The sequence below is a fragment of the Meriones unguiculatus genome, chromosome 14, assembly GCF_030254825.1.
Source record: "Meriones unguiculatus strain TT.TT164.6M chromosome 14, Bangor_MerUng_6.1, whole genome shotgun sequence".
NCBI classification, from domain to species: Eukaryota; Metazoa; Chordata; class Mammalia; order Rodentia; family Muridae; genus Meriones; species Meriones unguiculatus.
This window is the reverse complement of record NC_083361.1, coordinates 45,965,760-45,988,538: the sequence shown is the minus strand read 5'-3', so window position 1 is coordinate 45,988,538 and position 22,779 is coordinate 45,965,760. Positions and strand designations below refer to the sequence as shown.

Below are 22,779 nucleotides of genomic sequence, written 5' to 3'. Positions count from 1 at the left end.
GACACACATACACAGACACACACACACACACACACACACACAGAGGGAGAGAGAGAGAGAGAGAGAGAGAGAATACACTTCAGAGTCCATTTTTACAGATCAAATGCTTGGTAACTAGGTTCTGAAACTGAGTAGCACACACTCTGTCAAGCAGATTGTACTTTTCATTGGTAACAGGACATGCCATAAAAGATGTGCTAGGCCTTGTTCATTGGGTGCTATCCTTGTTCATACTAAAGGGACATGTTCTCCCTCCCCGGCCTTTTGAATCTTCACTTACTATATGAGGGATTTTTCTTTGCAAGTTCTTTATTAAATCCTATAAAATGTAATGTCTACATTGCTTTTCTGAATGAAATCTCATGAATATTCACCATTCCAAATTAATACATTAAAATAGTTGGCTTGTCTTCTAATATACTATGTGTACTAAGTGATATTTTAGAAGTGATTTCCATGCTGTGCTATGCTCTTGAGAATGTAAAGATTATTGGATTTGGCACAATAATTCTGATTGTGAATCGAATAAGGCAGGAAGCTATCACCCTCTCTGGTATATTCAAGTCTGAAGTAGAAAATCATGTGCATGAGTTTAGTTAGTTTCTTATTTGTTTGACTTTATGAGGTCTTCTATAAAATAGAGACAGGCTTATCAGCTTCTGGGGGAAGTGCTGATTAGGTCTGAGGATAGTCCTCAATCTTCAGAAGCATCAACTGTTGGAGAAGACATTAGTTTTTACATAGGAAGACTAATTTTTTTAGAGTCTATTATACAATAATACCTATGAGCTGCAGAAAATATGTGAGAAACAGGCAAATATAGAAAAGAAGGGTATTTTAAATTATCAACACCCTTCCCATTTTTGGTTCCTACCACTGCTTGCTCCTGTGTGTATTGTATGTATCTGGGGTCATATTGCTTATTTGGCTTTTTGTTGGGTTTTGGACCTAAGTTTCCACTATTATAAATACTTTATGCCTGTGTGATTTAAAACTGGACAGTCACAGATGGACCACTATTAGCTATTTCCCTACTTTGGGACACTTACAATTTTTTTTTTATTTTCCTGTTCTAAATTCTCTTGTATAGCACACACTTGGTTTGCAAATTTCTCTAGTACTTGAACTTGTTTCTATTAGAAGATGCTCCTGTGAGTGGAATTATACACCAGGGGCTGTGAGTATCTGCTCAGCTTCTTCAGAAAGGTGGGGGCTGAGCAGCACAGTGTATACAGAGCACATCATAAGACACAACAAGCCCCCACCTGTTTCTTCATAGATGAAGAAACAGTTTCATAGATGAGCTTCTGCTTATCTACAAATAAATTATATGTAGGAATAGCTGTGTTCAAACCCAGTCAGGTTCATAACATTTTCTTGACTTTAAATCTTAACAGAATAGTAATACTACAATGCAGAGCACCGATATTATACTGTTTAAAGTAAATTCTAAGAGCCTCCTTATAAGCTCAGTGCTATTAGCCCCATTCTGCAGCTGGCATGGTGGATGGATGGATGAGTATTTAACTAGGGAACTCTGCACAGTCAAAACCTGCCTGGATTCCTCACTCTGCACTGCTCTATGTCATGGTGCTCAGTTCCACCCTCTGCTCTTTTCTCTGACCACAATTTTGCACTATGTCAAACCAATCTAGAAGCTGAGGAATATGACCCTGAAATGTATCATGTGCTTTGGGCTTTAGAAAGAGTTTTCGGTACTCTGAAATTGCAGAAGGGAACAAGTTGAATAAATTCTCTGTCCCCTCCTCCCACCACCAAAAGGGAATTTCTGTGATTGAGGTTCAAGGAAGTTGAAAAGGGACATCACAAATGTGCCTGTTTGATCACGACTCATATCAGAGAACGGCCGAAGCTCCTAGATATGCCCAGGAGACTTGAGAGCTGCCATAGGCAAGGAGTTCTATGCAAAATCAGACAGGGGAGAATGAGAAGGGGGGAACACATAAGGTCCTGCACAGGTACATGTTAACACACCACACTTGTAAAAATCTGAGCATTCAGCAACTGAAGAAGTATTTGTGAAGAGTTTGGTGATTACATAAGATAGTTGATGTGAACTTGCTTTGAAAATATCATGAGAAGTATTTTTCTTTCTCCACATCTTTTCCTAAATTTAGTTACCAAGAGATCATTTTCAATAGCTTTGTAGTTTTACTATCCATTGTATGCTTTGACTCATGACAGGGCATTAGTCAAAGCATACAAATAAACCAAGGCCTTACAGTCAGCCTCTGTCATGGTCCATTCAGACACATGGAGTTAGTTAAGTCATTATAGTTACCTTAATGAAACCAGCAATCTAAATTTCACAGTGTAGAAAAAAATAGTCCTGAAACAGCATGGGATCAAAGTGCTACCAAATTATATAATGTTAAGTTTAAACTGGAATGAATATATCACCCTTTAAAAGCCATACTTAGTCAGACTTGAGAGGCCAGTGACAATTGCTATGCACACTTGGGGATTATAAGCTCAATGAGGTAATGTCAGATTCCATTCACTTACTGGTATTGACATAGAGATCTGTTTATTGAAAGGGGAAATTTATTTTAATTTTACTACAATGGAGCCTCAATTCAAACACATGTTGGAAAACAATATTTTTTTAATTGGCAGTTTAAAGCAGGCTCTTACAAACATGAAGAAAGATCTTTCTTTCTCTGTGTACCTGTGTGCCAGCCTGCCACAAAGAAGGACCTTTTTATTTTTCATCATCCTGTGATACTACAGTGCCTCTCCTAACGGGAGCAGTGAACATCTCTGAATCATGCCTGTACTCAACATGTCTTCTGAAGCTGGAAACTGTCTTGTATACCCTCAGAAAACAGATTCACCCTTCTCCAGCATTGCAGGTCCCTGGAGCTCAGGACACACACTCAGCATCAGGATTGTGCAAGCACTACAGCAATGCAGCCAAAGCAGTTGATCAGAGACAGAACTGAACGGATGGCTCTGCACGGTGGCTGCAGAAAGAGACAAGCAGAGAGGAGGGAGGGCGTCCAGCACAGAGCAGAACGTTCCCTGCCTTGGTGGGGTTATGGAGCCATACTAACATTGTTTTAAAAGACAGAACAAAAGGAACATATTTCCAGATTTTCTACTTTATAAAGCTGACGTTAAACATGCTTGATGCACCAGTGCTCACTGAGCAGTGATGAGAGGGATGGCAGGGAGCATAGCTCTGCTAATTAGGTTGGCCCTAAGCTCATGAGTCATTGCTGGTTTTAATGGGGGAGAGCATTGTGGGTATTTGGATTTTTATGAAGAATAAGTGGCACAAAACACATGTTTTAATTGGTATGGAATTTAAAGGGAAGTATTGGAATTAAAAGCAAAAAAAAAAATTCTTAACTCACTCTCATAGCAGCAAGAATTACCAACAAGCAAGTAAGAATGTACAAATATGGGTATATTGCATGAATTTTCAGAATGCTGCTGTTAAAACATGCTGTTTAATTTTCACCAAGTCCTCACTTGGTGCAAAGAAAGAGCTTCAGCTTTAGAACTCATGGAATTGTGTCCAATTTTTTTTTTCTGCTGAAAGTGGTAGAATCACCCCTTGTCTCCCTGATGCCTGCTAGGGCAAGCATTCCTATTACAAAGGCCCCTCCACTGTGTCCTAATGCTTTTGCCACCACAGAAAAAAATACATCAGTGGAGGGAATCTGTGAGTTAGAAAGAAAAGAACATTCTACTCTAGTAGATGAATTGGGCCACTCCTGAGCAGCCCAGGCCAAACCCACTGTGATGTGTGGTCTCTGGAACATAATGCATAGAGAAGCATCACATGTGAGGAATAGAAAAGCTCCATCTCATCTGTATGTCAGAGCTGCCTCAAAAACAGACAGAACCTAAAAGTCACAGCAACACAGCACATTGGTTTTCAGGTTATAAAAAATATTGTCCCTTCAGTCCACGATCGGTTTGTTCCTGTCCCAAGTTCATTAGTGGTAAGTATGAAGAGTCTTTTTGATAGTGGATTCAACTCTTATCTCTGTTTTGGCTCATTCTCTGAGGAATTTTCTTAACTAGCCTGCAGCTCAGTGTCTGAATGTCACACCTGGGGATAATAGTGGATTCTTCATCACTAGGCTGATGCATTGGTTAGCTATGCAAAATGCTCAAACAGACCCAGGTGTCTGTGTGTTAAGCCACACTATCCATGGGGTTTAGTGGCCCAGAGGGTAATCAGTGTGCCTGCTCAGGGTCTAAGCACAGTGAAAACCATCGCCTGGGTCACACCCAAGCAGCGCCCCCTCTCTGACTGTGGTGGAGGTCATCACCCTGCTTTGATAGTGGTGTGGATGCGTCCCTGTCCACAAGCAGACACCATTATAGGTGTTCTGGGCTAGAATGGAGCCTAGCTTCAATGAGAGCATGTTCAGATGTGAAAAAGACAGGCAACACAGCAGCAATGGTGAAATAATGGTGATTCCTGAAAGAGTAGTTCAGATGAGAGATAGTGAAGAAGCTATTGCAAGGACCTGAGGGAAGTGCGGTTCAGTAATAGCATTTATGGTGGAGAATACCAAACTAGTGCTGGTGGATGGTGATAAGTTCAGGGTATCACACCAGGGGCTCACTGGGGAAATTGGAAACAGTCGGCAGCTAGGTTGGCATTAGCGGTAGAGATCCATGGGAGCTATAATAACATTGTAAGGGATATATCTGCATTGGCTCTCAGACAATCTGCTGACTTTACCTTCAAGGTTGCTGAGGGCCATGGAATGGAGTGGATTTTTTTATTTGTTTGTTTGTTAATATTTTTGATTTATTGTTGGTTTCTGAGAAAGTGTCTCATGTATCCCAGGTTGCTATGAACTCTCTATGAAACCAAGGACAAACTTGAACTCTTATCTACACCCTTGACTTGTAAGATTATTGTGTGTGCCACCATGCCCAATTTATGTAGTAGTAGGCTCAATCCTAGGGCTTTGTGCATGCTAGACAAGCATTTTACCAACTGAGCTACGGCATCATCCCATTTTATTGCTTTGGAAATGAGATTGCCTAATGTCATACGATCCTTCTATTGTAGCCAGATGGGTATCTGAGACTGTAGACTGCTGTGTCAGGTGGCCTCATTTAATAGCTTTGAGTTAGCATGTTCCTATTTAGATGTAGCAATGACATGACCTCAGTGTTGTATCCCCTGTGAGAGCAGAGTAAACAGAATTGAGTAGAGTCTGGGGTAAGAAAGGGATAGATGGAAGTGATATACAGTCAATTAAGAGGTGTTTGTATCAGGAAGTGACTAGACCAGGGAGATGTGTTGATGGGATGACATGGGCATGAAGGAAAGACTAAGGGCCAAGCCCTTAAAAAAAGGCCATTTCCATATTCAAGTATGTGGGTAAGCCTTTGGATGCAGGAAGATGGAAGCCAGAAAAGGATGCATCTTGATTTAAAAGCTACTGGGCGTGAGGACAGATGGAAAGAGAGCATAGATATTATGGTGTTATAAGTTTAGGAGGGGATAAGAGTGAGAGCAAAACTGAGAGGTACAGAGATGAGGAATGAAAAGAAGAGTATAGTTGGACACAGCAGCAATTAGGGATTAAAGCAAGAAGACCTCAGTTTCAAGCTATACAACATGATCCTGTTTTAAGAAATCAACCAGTAAGAAAATATACATTTAACAGCCAGAACCTAATGAGAAGAGTTTTCAGAGGCCAAGGATAAAGCTCTGTAGGAAGAGAGATGCAGTTATTGAGGCTGAATAATGAGCTACTGAGCTCATTATGATAAACAGTTGGTCTTGACGCTTAGATCTGGCAATTCAGGGTCTTGTTGTGGCCTTTAGAAAGGATAGGTCCCTGGCATATTGGTAGCAGGATCTAGACAGGAGCAGCTGCAAGAGAAGGGAAGGCAGGTGTGTGTTGGGGGGTTGTCTAATATATACAGCTTACCTAGTGAATTTTCTGAGAAAAGGAACAAAGGGGCAGGGTAATTTGTGGCCTGCGGAGTCCTAGTGATAAGCTTTGGGATTCTGAGCCAGGCAGCAGTACCAAGGACATGGAGAAAGTACAGGAAGGGTACTGAGGAAGACAGCTTTGGTTTTGACAACTGAAGGGCAGCACAGTGAAGCTGTGAGGGTATGAGGATGACCTGAAGTTTCTGGCATAGTACTTCACGGCCACATGAAATGTATTTCATGTTCACATTCCCACCTTGAGACAGGCTCTCATGTGGAAAGAAAAATCTATTGTCCAGCTACTACCTGTCATGTTTTTATTTATGAGGTAACTAAAGCATGACATGGACAATTGAGGAAAACATCAGTGAATGTTGCTCTTTATTTACAGTTATATAAGTTATATAAGGATCTTAGCAAGCATCAAGTGAAGATGCATTTCTTAGAAGTGCTAAAAACCTGGGGAAGGAATGCTGTTTCAGAAGATAGGTACATTGACGCACACAAAAATGTTCACATCAAAACTGCCTGAAGTTATTACCACTGAGCCATTTTATGTAAAATCACATGTGGTCATCATTCAGGCACAGATAACATCACAAAAAACCCCATCATGCTCTGTCTCCTGCAACACCCTCTGCGCTATGACAATGCTCAAATGACCTTCCCAAAGCTGATGAGAGATTGTCCTTTTTAAAATACCATAGTAGTGAAACCTACCATGGTTACTTAATACGTTGCTATTTTTATTTGATATTACAATCTGGATGTATAAATAGTAAAGTCATACTGGTGTAAAATCCTTTTAAATTCTTCACAAAGGAAAGAAAGAAAAATTCTTCTAGATCTCACTGAGAAAACAATTCCTAGACAACTTCCTTTCCAGGGTCCATTGTCCCTTGTTATTTCTGAGGAGCTGGTGACAGAAGCACCTCTGGATATCCCTTATGTGAAATGCTTGGTATTTGCATGTAACCTGTGTACATCCTCCAGCGTGCTAAACTGTTTTTAGATTGCATACACAGTATAAATGGTGATTTTACTATTTCGCTTTGGGAAAAATGACAAGAACAAATCCCTGTGCATGTGTATTACAGATGCTATTTTCTTCTGAACATTTTCAGTCAGTGGTTGATGAAATTTGTGCATGTAGAGCCTGGAGATGTGGGAGGGAATGACCAAAATTTGCACCAAAGTTCATGCTTGTGTGGGTGTGATTACTCTGAAGGTAGCCTCCTCTGGATTTTTCATCCCTGATTCCACACTCCTCATTTCTCTTCAACCTCATTCAGAAATTCTAACAAAGGGGGCATGGTGTAAAGATCTGCAGCTAATTAAGAGGAGGAGGCAAAAACAAAAACAACAAACCAAACAAAACTGCGTTAGACTAGGAGTTCGAGGCCCAGCTTGTGCCTTGTAGTGAGACCATTTTTTGGTTTTTTGTTTTGTTTTGTTTTGTTTTTGTTTGTTTGTTTTTGTTTTTTTAAGAAAGGCCAAAAGAAATACATCCAACTATCCAACTAATGACACTCTTGTGTCCTATCTCTTAACTCCATTGCTGTCTTCTCTCTTCTCCCAGCTTGCCTTTTCCAAGTCTGTAATTTATAAGCAGTTCAAAACGACTTCAGGTTATTATTATCTTCAAGAAGATTTTAAAAGTACAGCATGGCACCCAAAGTCTTTTCTAGATTTGTGTGTGATTATCTTCCCAGGTACAAGGTAAATTTTTGAATTTTTAAGTTTTGAGGTATAGATGTTTAGACCCACAGCTTGGCTCCTCGCAGTGCTCTGTGACTGAGGAGCCATACAGACCTAGTGCTGGCTGTCACCAGAGGTCTCCCAATCCTTCTATAAATACTACTTGCCCTTTCAGCACAACTGTTCACAATTCTCTCCAGTACCCCTTTAATTGGCTTGAGCCAATCTCCAGTCTCAGAAAATCTTGTGGTTTCTTTCATCACAGACCCAGGCAGAGCTCTCTCTGCCTTGTTTTCTCTCTCTCTTTTCTGTTTTTCTCATGCCATGCTTTATGAAGTGACATTAGGTTCCTACCCTTTTTGTCCCTACTGAAATTCTCCAGCCCCAAAGATTTTCATGTATCAATGTCAGTGCTAACTCTGCCTTCTACCTGTCCTTAGTTCTCACCTCAGTACCTGGCACAGGACCAGACAGTGGTCACTGAAGTCCATCACTGGGATTCCCCGAGAAACTATTTGTAAACTTAAAGGGTGCAGGAGCCAGTGATACTGAACCTATGGCAGCCATTTCTCCTCTACCCTAGCCCTGGAACACTCACTTTCTACCAGGACCACAGAGGAAGGTCACCAGGTCAGGCTCCACAAATACTGGGGGTTTGTTTTGTTTTTTGTTTTGTTTTTGTTTTGTTTCATTTTTCTCTCTGAGATCAGTAAAACCTGAGTCTCCAGGGGCCAGAAATTGAGAAACTGATGCCTTGAAAAAGCCAGGAAGGAGGTAACACTGAGTGGGAGAGATTCCTGTGCTTAAAGACTTCACTCTTGCTGAAGGCAACCGCAATTTATTTCTCTTAGAGACTGCCTGGAAATCCAGCCCTTTAGTGGGTCATATTTCATGAGATGCTGGTTTCTAAATCAAATTTATCAGAATTAGAAGTTGGACTGCAATGACAGGAAATTCAGGAACGTTCGTTACTCTGCAGTATACACCAGTGTCCCCTCCTATCCTGCAGACAGTTTTCACCAGGCTGAAAAGCGGAACTCATTTGTGTCATTTATTCTTCAAACCAGAATCACCAGTCACTGAATCCAATCCCTGTGCTATCTGTATAAACTAGGCAAGAAAATGCAAAAGATGGTGATTTTTAAATCAGTTTAGGCTGGTTAATTGGCCCAACATACCTGCAGATTCTGCATCTGTGAATTCAACTACACATTTTTCATTTTTGATTAAAAATATTGGAAAAATAACCTCTGTAACCAAGCATGTATAGAGTTTTCTACTTGTGTTGGTCCCTAAATAACATGCTTTAATAACTACCAGCACAGCCAGATCTAGACATGATTTAAATATAAGGGAGGATGTGTAGACATCTTCTGCAAACCCACAACAGTTATAAAAGAGACCTGAAGCATCCACAGGTTTTGGTTTCCATATTGAAGATCATCTCTGTTATCTTAAGAATCCCTGTTTTGGTGAGGTTGTTATCCCAAGCCCTTGGAAGTCTTGCTTGGTTACAGAAGATGGCTGGTTTAAGCTCCATATCTCTCATTGTTAGGGGTCTTTGACAGGGTCACCCTCATAGATTCCTGAGAGTTTTGATTGCCATAGGTTTCTAACTAATCCTAGAGACACACCCAACCATTTCAGTCTCTCCTAGTACTCTGTCCTTCCAACCTCCCCCAACACAATCCTTCCTATCCCCATCTCCTCCTTCTTTCCCTCTCTTTACCTGTCAACCCACAATGCCTATTCTATTTTTCCTTCTCTGTGAGAGACACTCCACCACAAGCCCTCCTTGTTACTTAGTTTCTTTGGGTTTGTAGATTGTAGCATCCTCTACTTTATGGCCAATATCCACTTACAAGTGAATACCTACCAGGCCCTTCTTTCTGGATCTGGGTTTCCTCATTCAGTCTGATCTTTCCTAGTTCAATCCATTTCCTTGCAAGTTTCATGATGTCATTGTTTTTAATAACCTAGTAATACTCTATTGTGTATTCATTCTTTGGTTGAGGAAAATCTAGGTTGTTTCCAGTTTCTGGCTATTACTAATAAAGCTGCTATGAACATAGTTGAGCAAGTGTCCTTGTAGTATGGTGGATCATCCTTTAGTTATATGTCCAGGAGTGGTAGGGCTGAGTCTTGAGGTAGATCTATTCCCAATTTTCTGAGAAATCACCAAATTGATATCTAAAGTGGCTGTACAAGTTTGGACTCCCACCAACAATGGAGTTCCTTTCTGCCACATCCTCACAATCACAAGGTTTGGAGAATCCTGCAGAAGAGAGGAAGAAAGGATTGTAGGAACCAGAGATGTCAAAGACACCTCAAGAAAACCTGTAGAATTAACTAACCTGGGCTCATAGGGGCTCACAAATACTGAACTGCCAATCAGAGAGCATGCATGGGACTGACCTAGGCTATCTGCATATATGTAAATTTTGTGTAGCTTGGTCCTCATGAGAGACTCCTAACAACAGGAACAGGGACTATCTCTGATTCTATTGCCTGTTTTTGGGTCCCTTTGTCCTTACTGGGTTGTCTCATCTTGCATCAATAGAAGATACTCTGAGTCTTATTGCAACTTGATACGCCAAGGCTGGTTACTATCCATGGTGTCCCTTCCTTTTCTGAAGAGAAAGAGAGGAGGTGTAGATGTGGGAAGGAGAGGTGGAGGAGGGGAGAACTAGGAAGAGAGGAGGGAGGGGAAACTGTAGCTGGGATGTAAAGTAAATAAATTAATTAAAAATTTCAAATGCAGTTTTACAATAATAAATTAATTCCTTTTATGGAAGGTCACTAAGTGTGAAAATGATAGAACTGAAGCACTGGGTAAGCGTAGCATGTTTTCATAAGTAATATTGTTAAACTATAAAGAAACTTCCATATTTTAAGAGAATTTAGCTATTTTAGCTTTGATTATAATTGAAGTAAGATACCAACTTTTAAAAGTATTTCTCTTATGCTGAAAACACTTGTCAGTAATAAAATTCAGTTTACTTTACAGAAGATCCACTCCTCTAAAGATCTTTACCTTGCCCCTGAAACAGGAGTCCACACCCAATTGTGCTAAGAGTGAGTAGACCCCTTGAATGCACTCAGCAGTGTTAAGGTAGATGGTGGCCAGGCCTACATGGTGAAGACAGCATGGCTCCTCCACTTGAGGCCTTTGGTAACACTGCTTCCCACTGAACACAGATCCCAGTATGTCCCCACTGTCTTCCTTTCAGTGTGTCTTTGTTGAACTAAGTGGGAGTTTCTTTTTGGCCTAAGAAGTAGTTCTTAAAGATCTTGCAGCTTGATGGAGACATAACCAGTCCCCAGATATCTGTGGGTGAAGGAGGCACTGTGCCAGGGCAGCAAACAGTCCTAGATTCTCCTCCACACTGTGAGAATAGGATTGCTGCACAGCCACATATCGTAGGTTTTTCAGGTTGATTGTGGAAAATAAACAAACAAAATCCACAAAACAGCAGCAGCAAAAAGCAAACCCTGCTTCTGCCATAAGGGGCATTTCCAGAGGCTTTTTTTTCTACTCCTGGCACATGACTATTTAATAGAGCAAAGAAAATATTCCCCATTCCCCAGCCGTGAATGCTGCTACATGAAGAACCAAAGAACAACACAGGAGGCAATTATGGCAAGATAGGGAAGACAGTGAAATTTTTTAAGATAAGTGTCATTATGGACAAGTAGTGTGAGTAGACATTTTAAAAGATATCTTTAAAATCGTGTCTGTTTAGAGAGTTGTCTCAAGTTAAGAGCATTGAATGCTCTTCCAAAGGACCTAGGTTTGATTCCTAACATCCACATGGTTATTTACAAGCATCCATAACTCCAGTTTCAAATAATCTAATACCTTCATTTGGCCACTGTGAGCACATGTCGTCATGTACTTGTTACACAGACATACATTCATGCAAGACACCCATACCTATAAAATAAAAAATTAAAATTAAAATTCATAAGCATTTTTTCTATTTCTGGGATTGGTGACAATTTGGGAACATGTAAAATGAGAGTCAAATACAAGGAACACAGCAGTTGCTCAATAAATCAATGGGCGGACATGTGTCTGTTGCGGGGGAAGAGAGCACTAAGCAGCACTGTGGTCCACTGTCACACAAATAGCCAGTGAGACCACCAAATCATTGTCTTCTGATGGCCAGGGACGTTTTCCTATCCAATGCAGTTGAAGAATGCTTCACAACTGATAATGGACCAGCTTAGAAAAGGTCTTGAAACATGAAATAATTGCCCATAGTGGAGATATAGTCCAAACCTCTGGTGGGTAGTGCTAAATCCTACATATGCTGAATTTTCTCCTATAATGCACATTTGTAGTGAAATTTAGTTCACATATTGGGCATATTAACATATTAAGACCAACAATAAAAAATAGAAAAATGATGTATTGTAATTAGGTTGCCAGTGTCATTACCCTCATAATTCAGGACGAGAAAAATAAATATTACTTGACATTGTACATGACAGTGATGTGATAGTCCACATCTATCATTGAGACAGCTATCATTCACAGGTAGCATATGTAGTGGAGACACTCAGAAATACAATTCCCAGAATAGTATACAGTTTATAAATTCTGGACTACCTATTTATGACATTTTTATGTTTAAGACTTTGGATGGCATTGACCTCGGGTACTTTAAACAACAGGAAATGGACCCATGTGTGAGGATAGATAATGTTTCTGTTGCTTTCTCCTACTATTGCATATTCTCACACATCAATTTTTAAATTAAAGAGAAATTGAGATCCTTCCAATGTTTGACATCTGGACAATGTCTAAAACTGGATAATCTTTGAATGTAATGAGGAGGAGAATATGAGACCAGACTTTTTGTGACCAGTTATGAGACAACCAAGGAAGCCCAGAGTACAGCATTCTTCTTATGCAGTCCAAATGTTTCAAAGCTTTTCACTCAGCTGCTAGCTATAGGGAGGTAGGGCTCCATTGTTTCTTCTGAAGTTTGACGTTATCTTGGGTGTTAGAAATAAGAGACACTGCGCAACCACTTTGAAAATCAATCTGGCACTTTCTCAAACAATTAGGAATAGTGCTTCCTCAAGATCCAGCTACACCACTCCTAGGCATATATCAAAATGTGCTCACCTATACAAGAAGAACATTTGCTCAACCATGTTCGTAGCAGCTTTATTTGTAATAGCCAGAATCTGGAAACAACCCAGATGTCCCTCAACTAAGGAATGGATACAGAAATTGTGGTACATTTACATAATAGCATACTACTCAGCAATTAAAAACAAGAAAATAATGAAATTTGCAGACAAATAGTGGGAACTAGAAAAGATCATTCTGAATGAGGTATCCCAGAAGCAGAAAGACATACATGGTATATACTCACTTATAAGTGGATATGAGACGTTTAATATAGGATAAACGTACTAAAATCTATACACCTAAAGAAGCTAATCAAAAAGGAGGACTCTGGGTAAGATGATCAATCCTCACTCAGAAAGGCAAATGAGATGGGCATCTGAAGTGGAGAAAACAGGAAACAGGATAGGAGCTTACCACAGACAGCCTCTGAAAGATTGCCCAGCAAGGTATCAAAGCAGATGCTGAGACTCATAGCCAAACTTTGGGAAGAGCACAAGGAATCTTATGAAGGAAGAGGGAGATGGAAAGACCTGGAGAGGATAGGAGCTCCACAAAGAAAGTAACAGAACCAAAAATGTGGTCCCAAGGGTCTTTTCTGATACTGATACTCCTACCAAGAACTATGAAGGACATAACCTAGAACCCCTGCTCAGATGTAGCCCATAACAGCTCAGTCTCCAAGTGCATTCCCTAGTAATGAGAACAGGGACAGTCTCTAACATGAACCCAGTGGTTGGCTCTTTGATCTCTTCCCCCCTGATGGGGGAACAGCCTTACCAGGACACAGAGTAAGACAATGCAGCCAGTCCTGATAAGACTTGATAGGCTAGGGTCAGAGGGAAGGGGAGGAGGATCTCCCCTATCAGTGGATTTGTGGAGAGGCATGGGTAGAGATAAGAAAGGGAGGGTGGAGCCGGGAGGGAGAGAGGGGGCTACAGCTGGGATATAAAGTGAATAAACTATAATTTATAAAAAAATAAAGAGAGAAATAAGAGACACATAGTGTAGCCGGGCAGTGGTAGTGAATGCCTTTAATCCCAGCACTTGGGAGGTAGAGGCAGGTGGATCTCTGTGAGTTTGAGGCCAACCTGGCCTCCAGAGTGAGTTGCAGGACAGCCAGTGCTACATAGAGAGACCCTGTCTCCAAAAAACAGAAAAAGAAAAGACAGGCAATAAGAGGCACATAGTACTTTAAAATAACAGAAAAAAACACTCATATTTGTGGACTCTGTACTAACAGTACTGAATTTTAGCTTGGGAGGGCTCCAGCTATATGCATCTTAATGATGACATGAAAATTAGATCAAGAGAATTTTATACTTATTCAAAAGGGACTCACTTTGGGGCCAGTAAAGGATTGATCTGCTTAGATGCAATCGATGAAAATGCAGGGTTTTCAAGAGCTGAGTGGGGAAAGGGCATGTGCCTTCTGACCTCATTTTCTCACAGAGAGATGGAAACTCTGATTTTAAAAACTGCGTGAAGGAAAGTGCTTATGCAGACCTGGATCCCACAGCCAGACTTCGGAGAAGTGCCAGGAATTATGTGCTCTTTTCCCAAGTGCCAAGAATACTGAATTTCATTCAGTAATCTGCCTTGAGTCTGTAGAGCCAAAACCAACCTTTATGTCAAGTAGTGATTGTAGTTCTGAAAGCCTCTGAAATAAATGGAGGAGGATCTGTGGTCTTCAGACATGCTACTGTCTCCTGGGTATGCAGACTTCCTGTCCTCTGAGTTTTCTCCTTAGTTTGTTCATCTTTTCTCCATGTAGATGCTGAGGTCAGAACTGCTGTGTGTCTGCCTCATCAAGCTCTTGGTTTCATTGATTGCAGACAAGTGGCTTGATTCTGGCTTCCAGCTCCACCTTGTGGAGTCTGGAAAACTTCAGACCATTGAATATTCTCAGAATATTCTTGATCTTTTTCTGGAGGCCAGTCTGGTAGTAAGGGTGCAGTGGATTTTTGCTCACCTTCTTTTCTTCCAACGTGGGTACAATTATAGGCTCTCACTATGCAGGTCTTGCTGGCTTAGAACTCACTATAGACCAGGGTGGTCTAGAACTTGTAGAGATCTGCTTGACACTCCTCCTGAGTGCTAGGATTGAAGGTGTGTGTCACCACACCTTCCTTGGGTTAAAATTTTCCATCTCCCTCTTCTCATTCCACAGACTCGGGATTTTCATTGTTGTTGTTTCGGGGGGGGTTGTTTGTTTGTTTTTATTTAAATAAAAGTTCTGAAATTCCTGTGATTTCTTGGCCCTGCTAGCCAAGAGGCTCATTTGTTTTTCAAATGTGGCTAAAGCATTGATATCCACTTTCTGTGATCCAACATATCCCAGCCATGATACACCATCTTGTAAGAGCAGCCTGGCCTTTGGAAAAGAAACATGGACCTTCAGCTCCTCTAAAAGAGTAGGGAACCTGGAGCATTATGTTGGCAGACATTTGGCCTAGAGTAGAACTAAGAATATTCAAAATCCAGGCTTCTGAAGGGATTTCAGTGGCCAATCAAGGCAGTGTGGGAGGTCTGTTTCTCAAATGCCAGTCCTCCAGTGTCAGATGCCATATGAGTATTGTGTTTCTATCTTGAAAATAATATATAAAAATCAATTGGAATTTTTTTCTTCTTTTTATTTCTCTCTTTAAAAGCTTTTCACAAATGCCAACCGGTTCTGCACAAGACGAGACCAATGACAACATCACAATATTCACCAGAATCTTGGATGGGCTCTTGGATGGTTATGACAACAGACTGCGGCCTGGGCTGGGAGGTGAGTATTTCCAACTAAGGCTGGTGAAGACCCAGAGAAAAATCACCTTAGGCCATAAAATATGCTGGCTGAAATTCAGATAACCCGTGAGAGAACTTTGTCAGGATTCTGAGTTAGGAACCCATCTACCTTGTGTCTGTGTTATCATTTCTAGATTTATAGAGCTGGAGGAGAGTGGTCTCCTTATCCTTAAGGAGTAGAACTCCTTAATAAGTTCTTGAAGACTCATTGCTCTCCAGATAATCGGACAGTCCACTCTGGTTCCTTAGGGAGAAGCCTAGTTCTTAGTTGCTGTTACAGCTGAGTACACTCTCTTAGGAAATAACAGAAAAAGCCTTCACTCTCTTATCTATAAATGCTTATCAGAAGACCACTGTCAACTATAGTTTTTCTTTACATGCTGGAAGTCTTATTTCTCACTGAGACCATAGCTATGGTGTTTGCAATGTCCCTGCATACCTAAAGGGGAAGTCCCTTGAACACAGTGGAGATATGAAATATCGACTATTCCCAAACTCCTGTATCCAGTACCTTTGTTCTTATATATATAGTAAGGTTTAGAGCCTTTGCAAGATGAATTCTTGAAGTAAAACGAGTTCTCCAATGTTTATATTATTAATGAAGATTCACAGAAAGCACAGATTAGTATTCCTAATCTTTTGTACAAGAAAAGTGCACACAGGTTTGGCCACATCTCTCTGCCTCACTGAAAGGCATTCTCAGTCTCAGTGTCCAGCAGTCCATCTCTATTGTACAGCCAGAGGGCCAAAGCATAGGAAGGAAGCTGTGCTGCCATTAACTTCTTTTTGTCAAGATAGGGTTTCTCTGTGTAGCCTTGGCTATCCTGGACTTGCTTTGTAGACCATGCTAGCTTCAAACTCACAGAGATCTGTCTGCCTTTGCCTGAGTGCTGGTATGACAGGCATGTACCACTGTGCCTGGCTCTGCCTTCAACTCTTACAGAATTTTATTCAGGCAGCCTTTACTACTCCTACTCATTCAAAGAAAACCTACTGTGCCACTCTGGTTCAGAGGTTACAGTAGGGCTTGCATCTTATCCAGAAGGCAGGCAATAAAATTACACCACAAAGAATGATACATAAGTGGATTATCACTCTAAGAGGAGCTTCATGAAACTCTCTGAGCCCACTATGCCATCTGGCCTCTTGGAGTAGTTTAGTGTAGGTGGTGGTACATTCTGAATGCAGTCTCTACTCGTGACCAGGGAAAACACAAGCCCCTGTCTCAGTATGGTTGATCATTTTGATCAATTCTGTACATCCCATTACTTTAGAATGATAGTAGGGCCTAGTAATGGGAGCTTCTAACACTTCACAATGTCATATACGTAGGAACGGTTCTCTTTTTCAAGGCCTACTTGTATTGGCATGCACCAAAGTCCTTTCTCACTACTCCTTTCCTGAATCCACCCTGTGCTTCCAATTTTAAATGAAGATTTGCTCATCAGTATCCACAACAGGCTGACCTTATGACTCCAGGTTTAGAAATGTCACCACTCAATACCTCCCATCTCAGTCTACTGTATTGAGGACGGCTCCCCAAGGGCAGAGGAAACATGAGACATAGGCCATTTTCCTAATGATGGATACTCTAATGATTTATAGTGTGAAGCAACCCAGATCCACTGAGTATTTTTTCAAGTCTTTCAGGTAAAAAAACACACACCTGTGCCTTGGTTCCAAAGAAGGAAGTTGGGCACCACACTTAGAACACCAACCCAGTATAGAAGAGACTCATGGTGAGGCAGTACAAAGCAACCTGTGTCTGTGTTTCAGAGAGAATCACGCAGGTGCGAACTGACATCTATGTTACCAGCTTTGGCCCAGTGTCTGACACGGAAATGGTAGGTACCGAAGCCTAATCAACAATTCCCACACTGAGTCAACTGTGGTAAGGTGTTCTCCCACTGAGATGTCACCCGATGTCTTTGTCTGCTTTAGGAATATACCATAGATGTGTTTTTCCGACAAAGCTGGAAAGATGAAAGGTTGCGGTTTAAGGGGCCTATGCAACGGCTCCCTCTCAACAACCTTCTTGCCAGCAAAATCTGGACCCCAGACACATTCTTCCACAATGGGAAGAAATCCATTGCACACAACATGACGACACCCAACAAGCTGCTGAGGCTGGAGGACGATGGCACACTTCTCTACACCATGCGGTGAGCAGTTGAGTACCCCTGGGTGGCAGGCCAAGTCAGCTGATGATGGCCTGGACATAGTTGGACAAGTTTCAGTGTCCTAATGGGTATGTAGATAATCTGAAGGTTGCATTGCGGGGGTCAGAGGCATGATGCACAGACATGGTGAGTGCTTGTCCTTTGAGAAATACAGATGCTAATTCTCCATCAGATCGTTTCCCTGGACCACACAGGTCCACGGCCATCAGCATCCGTACTCATGCTTGGTGTTTGGTACATGCTCAAGGGCACCCTTTAAAGTAGTGGCTCAGACAATGAAAGAAGAAAATTGTGTTTTATACAGATCTTATTAGGAACCTAAAATGAACCCATTTTTGTTGCGGTTGTACAGCTTTTTCAAGGTTTGAAACCCCATTCATTTATTATGTTTTGATAAGATTCATATACTAAGAATAAGTTTTAATATTTGTAACTTAAAATTATATTTCTCATTCTTGTTCTAAATTATTCACAGACTTCACTTAGTCAATGAATTGGCCAGTGAACAAGAGTTCTTCGTAGCTTTCCAGTTTCTATAACAAGTCTAAGTAGGCTTCAGGCAATGTTTTCAAAGTTACAGAAAACAAAAACAAACAAGAAAACATAAGGCTGCATTTCCCACCACCCCAACACACACTCATCTGGATATCTATGGAATTTATTTTATTAAATATTTGTCCAAGAAGAACTTTAATATATAATACATGACTGGAAAAATAATATAGCTATTGTCATGAAGGCTGGGTTTAGAACTATAGGTCCTCAAGGACACATGGACATAGTGCTCTGCACCTGACAGCAAGACTTGACTTGTCCTAAGAAGTGGTAGTGAGCAAGCCTGTGACGCACATCTTGGTATTTCATTTTCTGCCCAACTCTTCTCTTTTCCTCACATTGCCTTTGAACTTGTGCCTGTAGATGGACATGGCACGTGAGAGTGTCTTTAAACAGCACATTCTCCATATAAAGAAGTCTGTGGAAAGGTTGGGAAGCGATGGCAAGATTGAGAATGAGTCCTAGGTCAGTGCCCCATGGACAAGAAAAAGTCTGCAAGGGAACTCAATCCGGCAGAGACAGGTACAGGTCAGAGTGGGAGAAGTTCGTGGAGCATGCTAGGGAGCAGCTAGCCTCGGGGTGAAAGGATTGAATGAGACTGCTGTGGGAGTGACATATTTTCCATAGAATAAAGATATCCACCATCCCACTAGATTATTGTCCTTGAGTCTCATCTCCAAGAGAATGGTTAGATCTAAAATAAAAGCCATCCATTACAAAATGCACAGCTTTAGCAGTGTGATGCCATACTGTGGTGCACATTGCCTGTGTGAAGAGTGAAGTTAGGGGGACAGTCAGGATAGGGGCCCCCTCATTGAGTATCGTTTTCAAGGCACAGACATCAAGTCTTCCTGTTCTTTTTTTTTATCAATTACACTTTATTCATTCTGCATCCCCCCATAAGCCCCTCCCTCCTCCCCTCCCGATCCCACCCTCCCTCCTCCCTCTGCATGCATGCCACTTCCCAAGTCCACTGATAGGGGAGGTTCTCCTCTCCTTTCTGATCTTAGTCTATCAGGCCATAGTAGAGGACAATGCAGTCTTCCTGTTCTTGAAGCTATGCTAGCCAGGCACAGGCAACGCCCTCGCATTTAGTGCTTAGAGTGAGTGAGGACTGCAGAAGGTTGGTTATCACCTCTGGGTCACAGAGCCAGCAAAGGGCCAGCCACAATTTCAGTAATATTCTTGCTTGATCTATAAGAATTGAACACTGGAGCGCAGCCACATTCTTACTGGATCTAGGAGAGTCCTATTAGTACGTCTGTAGAGTACCATGCCCACAAGGAAGGTAAGAATGATGAGAGCCAGGGCGACTTGTGGCAGTAATGAGTGGTTGTTTATGCAGAGTGAGTCTGTTAATGAGCTGCAAAGTTGACAATGAGTTTTCTTTCTCTCAGTCTACAATGTTTAAAAAGTGGAATAGTTTTTGGAACTGCTGTGCATCTTAGTGTGCTAAAGCTATCTCTGCTAGGTTTCCGCTGTTATGATAAACAATTTGACCAAGAGCAACATGGGGAGGAAACAGTTCATTTCAGCTTATATTTCCATGTAACAGCCCATCGTGGAGGGAAGTCGGGGCAGGAACCTAGACAAGAACCGGGAGGCAAGAACTGAATCAGTGGCCATGAAGGAATGCTGCCACTGGCTGGCTTATTTTTCATAGCCTTCTCAGTCTTCTTTTTTATACAACCCCTGACAACCTTTCTAGGGTGGTAACCCTGACAGGTGCCCACAGACTTGCCTACAAATCAATCATACGGAGGTACTTTATCAGCTAAATTTCTTCTTCCAGGATATGTCTAAGTTTGTGTGGACAAAAACCCACCAGCATTTCAATGATTTAGCAAAGACAGTGAAATGTCCATGCAAATTACCATCAAAGCTCAAAGCACATGCTGGCAAATGAGGATCTGGTGCCCACCAATCATGGGCATTCTATGGAGCAGTTTTTCTGTTCAACACTGAAGTTACTCATCAGACCTGGCACTGTAGCTTGGCTCTTGAATGTCCATTCATTGGCCAATATTAAAGGCTTTACCCTCTAAGCAGTAATTTTGGGAAGTGGAATCTTTAAGGGGTGTGGTATCATCTTCAAGTCAGGGGGTAGACTGCCTCTTCCTCTCATTGGCTCTCTAGAGTGAGTCACATGGTATGACTCTGCCATACATTCCTGCCATTGAGATCTTTCTTGCCACAAGTCCAAAACAATGGAGACAACAGGCCATTACTGCAATCTCCAAAACTATGAGCTGAAAAGACCCATTTCTCTTTGTAAACTGGTATTTTGCAGGCATATGTTACAGGAACAGATAACATTAACACACCCTACAAAAACAGTGCTTTTCCTTGAGGAGATCATAAGAAACATGGTCTGTACAGAAATGTGTATTGTGGTGTTGCTCATGACACCAAATAGTAGAAGGAATACACAAATGGGTATGTTTTTCAAGTAAAATTGTGTTCTCTTCTGTAAGACTTTGTATCTAATTAAAAAGATGAAAGGTGAATGTGTAGGAAAAGCTATATCTTCATGGTACCCTTTTTAACCTAGAAAGACCTAGAAATATTAAGTACAGTAGCCATTGTCTTCTAAAATAGTACCCCCCCCCCGCAGCAAAGTAAAACCCAATATAAACCAAAGAACTGGCTATATGTGGATAGGGTTTTTACTTACCATCCCCACAATGCCCCAGAAGTCTTTTAAGCTAGCAGTCATTTAAAAACACACATCAATGAGCAAACTGATCTCTCTGTCCATTGCTGATGTGTGTTCCCTAACTGCCTGTCACCTGACACACTTACATGAAGCTAATTAGGGTTGCACCAATGGATCATTGTTTCCATCCTCTAAAGATTAATTTCACCAATAGCTCTAGTGAGCCTAAAGAAAGCCACTGACATTTCCCATTGCCTTCAAAAAGAAGCCACTTTTGCCTGGGAATGTAGCTCAGGGTAGATTGTGAGTTTAGTTGTATGAGAACCCAGGCTCCATTCCCAGCACCAACCAACAAAACAAACAAGAAACCCAATGTAAATTCAGAGACTTACAACGTTTTTTTAAGGGTTGTGTTTTAGTAAACCCGCTGTAAACTGAAAGTGTCCTGAGTTGTTATCTTTCATTCCCCCAGGCTGGTGGGCAGGATTATTTGTAGCCTTTTGCATGTTATTGATGTTTTCCCAGAAACACAAGGATCCTGGGACCATGGCTCTCTGTGGTTGCAGAGGTTTGTATTTGAAGAATGTTTTACATTTATAGCTAGAAAAAGTTAACAGGACACTGAAATGTGTGTATGTGTGTGCAAATGTAAACAACTATCCATACTCATGGTCCAAGAAGTTCAGATTGCAGTTTACTAAATCAGCAGAAGACTAATACGAAATTTTAAATATTGCTTCTCCTGAGTGTCTCACTTTCACACCATCTTCCTTTCAAATCTGCAAATATGGCATGAGAAGTTAGAGACTGTGACCAGTGGTTTATGGTAGGACACCTTCAGCAACGCCCTCCGTAGAGTTGTGTGCCCAGCATTTGTGGGTGCTTCACTTTCAAGGAAGCCTCTGCAGAGATGCCCCAGGCCTTTCTTCCTAAGGTCACAGAGGGGAGAGGTAATAACCCCAGGTACTTGCTCACGCTCTCTCAAACTGTCACTAGGGCCAGCCTGTGTAATTGTTTTTATTTTCTGGGTGGAATGTTCTGTCATCGCTGCATGGAAGGAGTGCATGGATGCCTTCTGGGCAAATCCCTGCAGCTCAGGATGGGGTTTCAGGCTGTTGTTTGTTGTATTTCATGAACAGGTAACTTGGCTGCCAATGGCTGCCTCTTTTTTCTTTTCCTTGCTCCCTCTGAATATGTGTGCCCTTTAAGACAATGCTTTGAACACCACCTTAGGGAACATAGCTCTGCACAATGGGCTCCTGGCCAAAGTTGTTAGACTGTTGGGGGGGAAGAAAGCACTAAAGGCAAGAAAGAAGTTACAGGAGAAGACTTGCAGAGCCAGAGTCCTATGTCAGGAAACCCAGCAGCTCTTCCATCTGGGATTCCTTTATTCCTGTGCAATGAAAGACCTGGGCAGGAACACTGGAGTGTTGACAGTTTTACCGTGTATCAGAGCACGAGGCAGAGTAACATCTTCCAGCACTGTCTGCATCATGTGCCTCTCCAGTTTGTCTCCTGCCCAGTGAGCTTGCCCTCTTCTATTTTACTTAAGAAAGCACACTTTAAAAAACAAACGAAAACTATTGTATTACTCTTTTTTAATCTAGTACTATACATTAATTGAGCAAATACTGACTTTCATTGTGAATTTTATATGCATATAATGTTTTTATCTTATTCACCTCCATTACTCTCTGTTATTATCTCTTCTAACACAGCAAGTCATTTTGCCGAAAACCTGTGGTAGAGTAAACATGCACGTCAGTCCAATGCCCACTAGAGGGCACTATACTCACAGATCAACTCAAAGATTGTCATCATC

The 22,779-nt window shown here is 41.4% G+C and overlaps 1 protein-coding gene across 5 annotated transcripts in view; it reads left to right on the top strand.

Moving 5' to 3' along the window:
- The window catches only part of Gabra5 (gamma-aminobutyric acid type A receptor subunit alpha5), a 92,511-nt gene that overhangs the window by 3,357 nt on the left and 66,375 nt on the right, over nucleotides 1-22,779 (top strand). For all 5 annotated transcript variants that reach the window (XM_021648721.2, XM_021648701.2, XM_021648717.2 and 2 more), the window contains 3 exons: nucleotides 15,425-15,546; nucleotides 17,343-17,410; nucleotides 17,508-17,728. In XM_021648721.2, coding sequence (XP_021504396.1) covers nucleotides 15,425-15,546; nucleotides 17,343-17,410; nucleotides 17,508-17,728 — 411 coding nt within the window. The remainder of the gene's footprint in view (nucleotides 1-15,424; nucleotides 15,547-17,342; nucleotides 17,411-17,507; nucleotides 17,729-22,779) is intronic.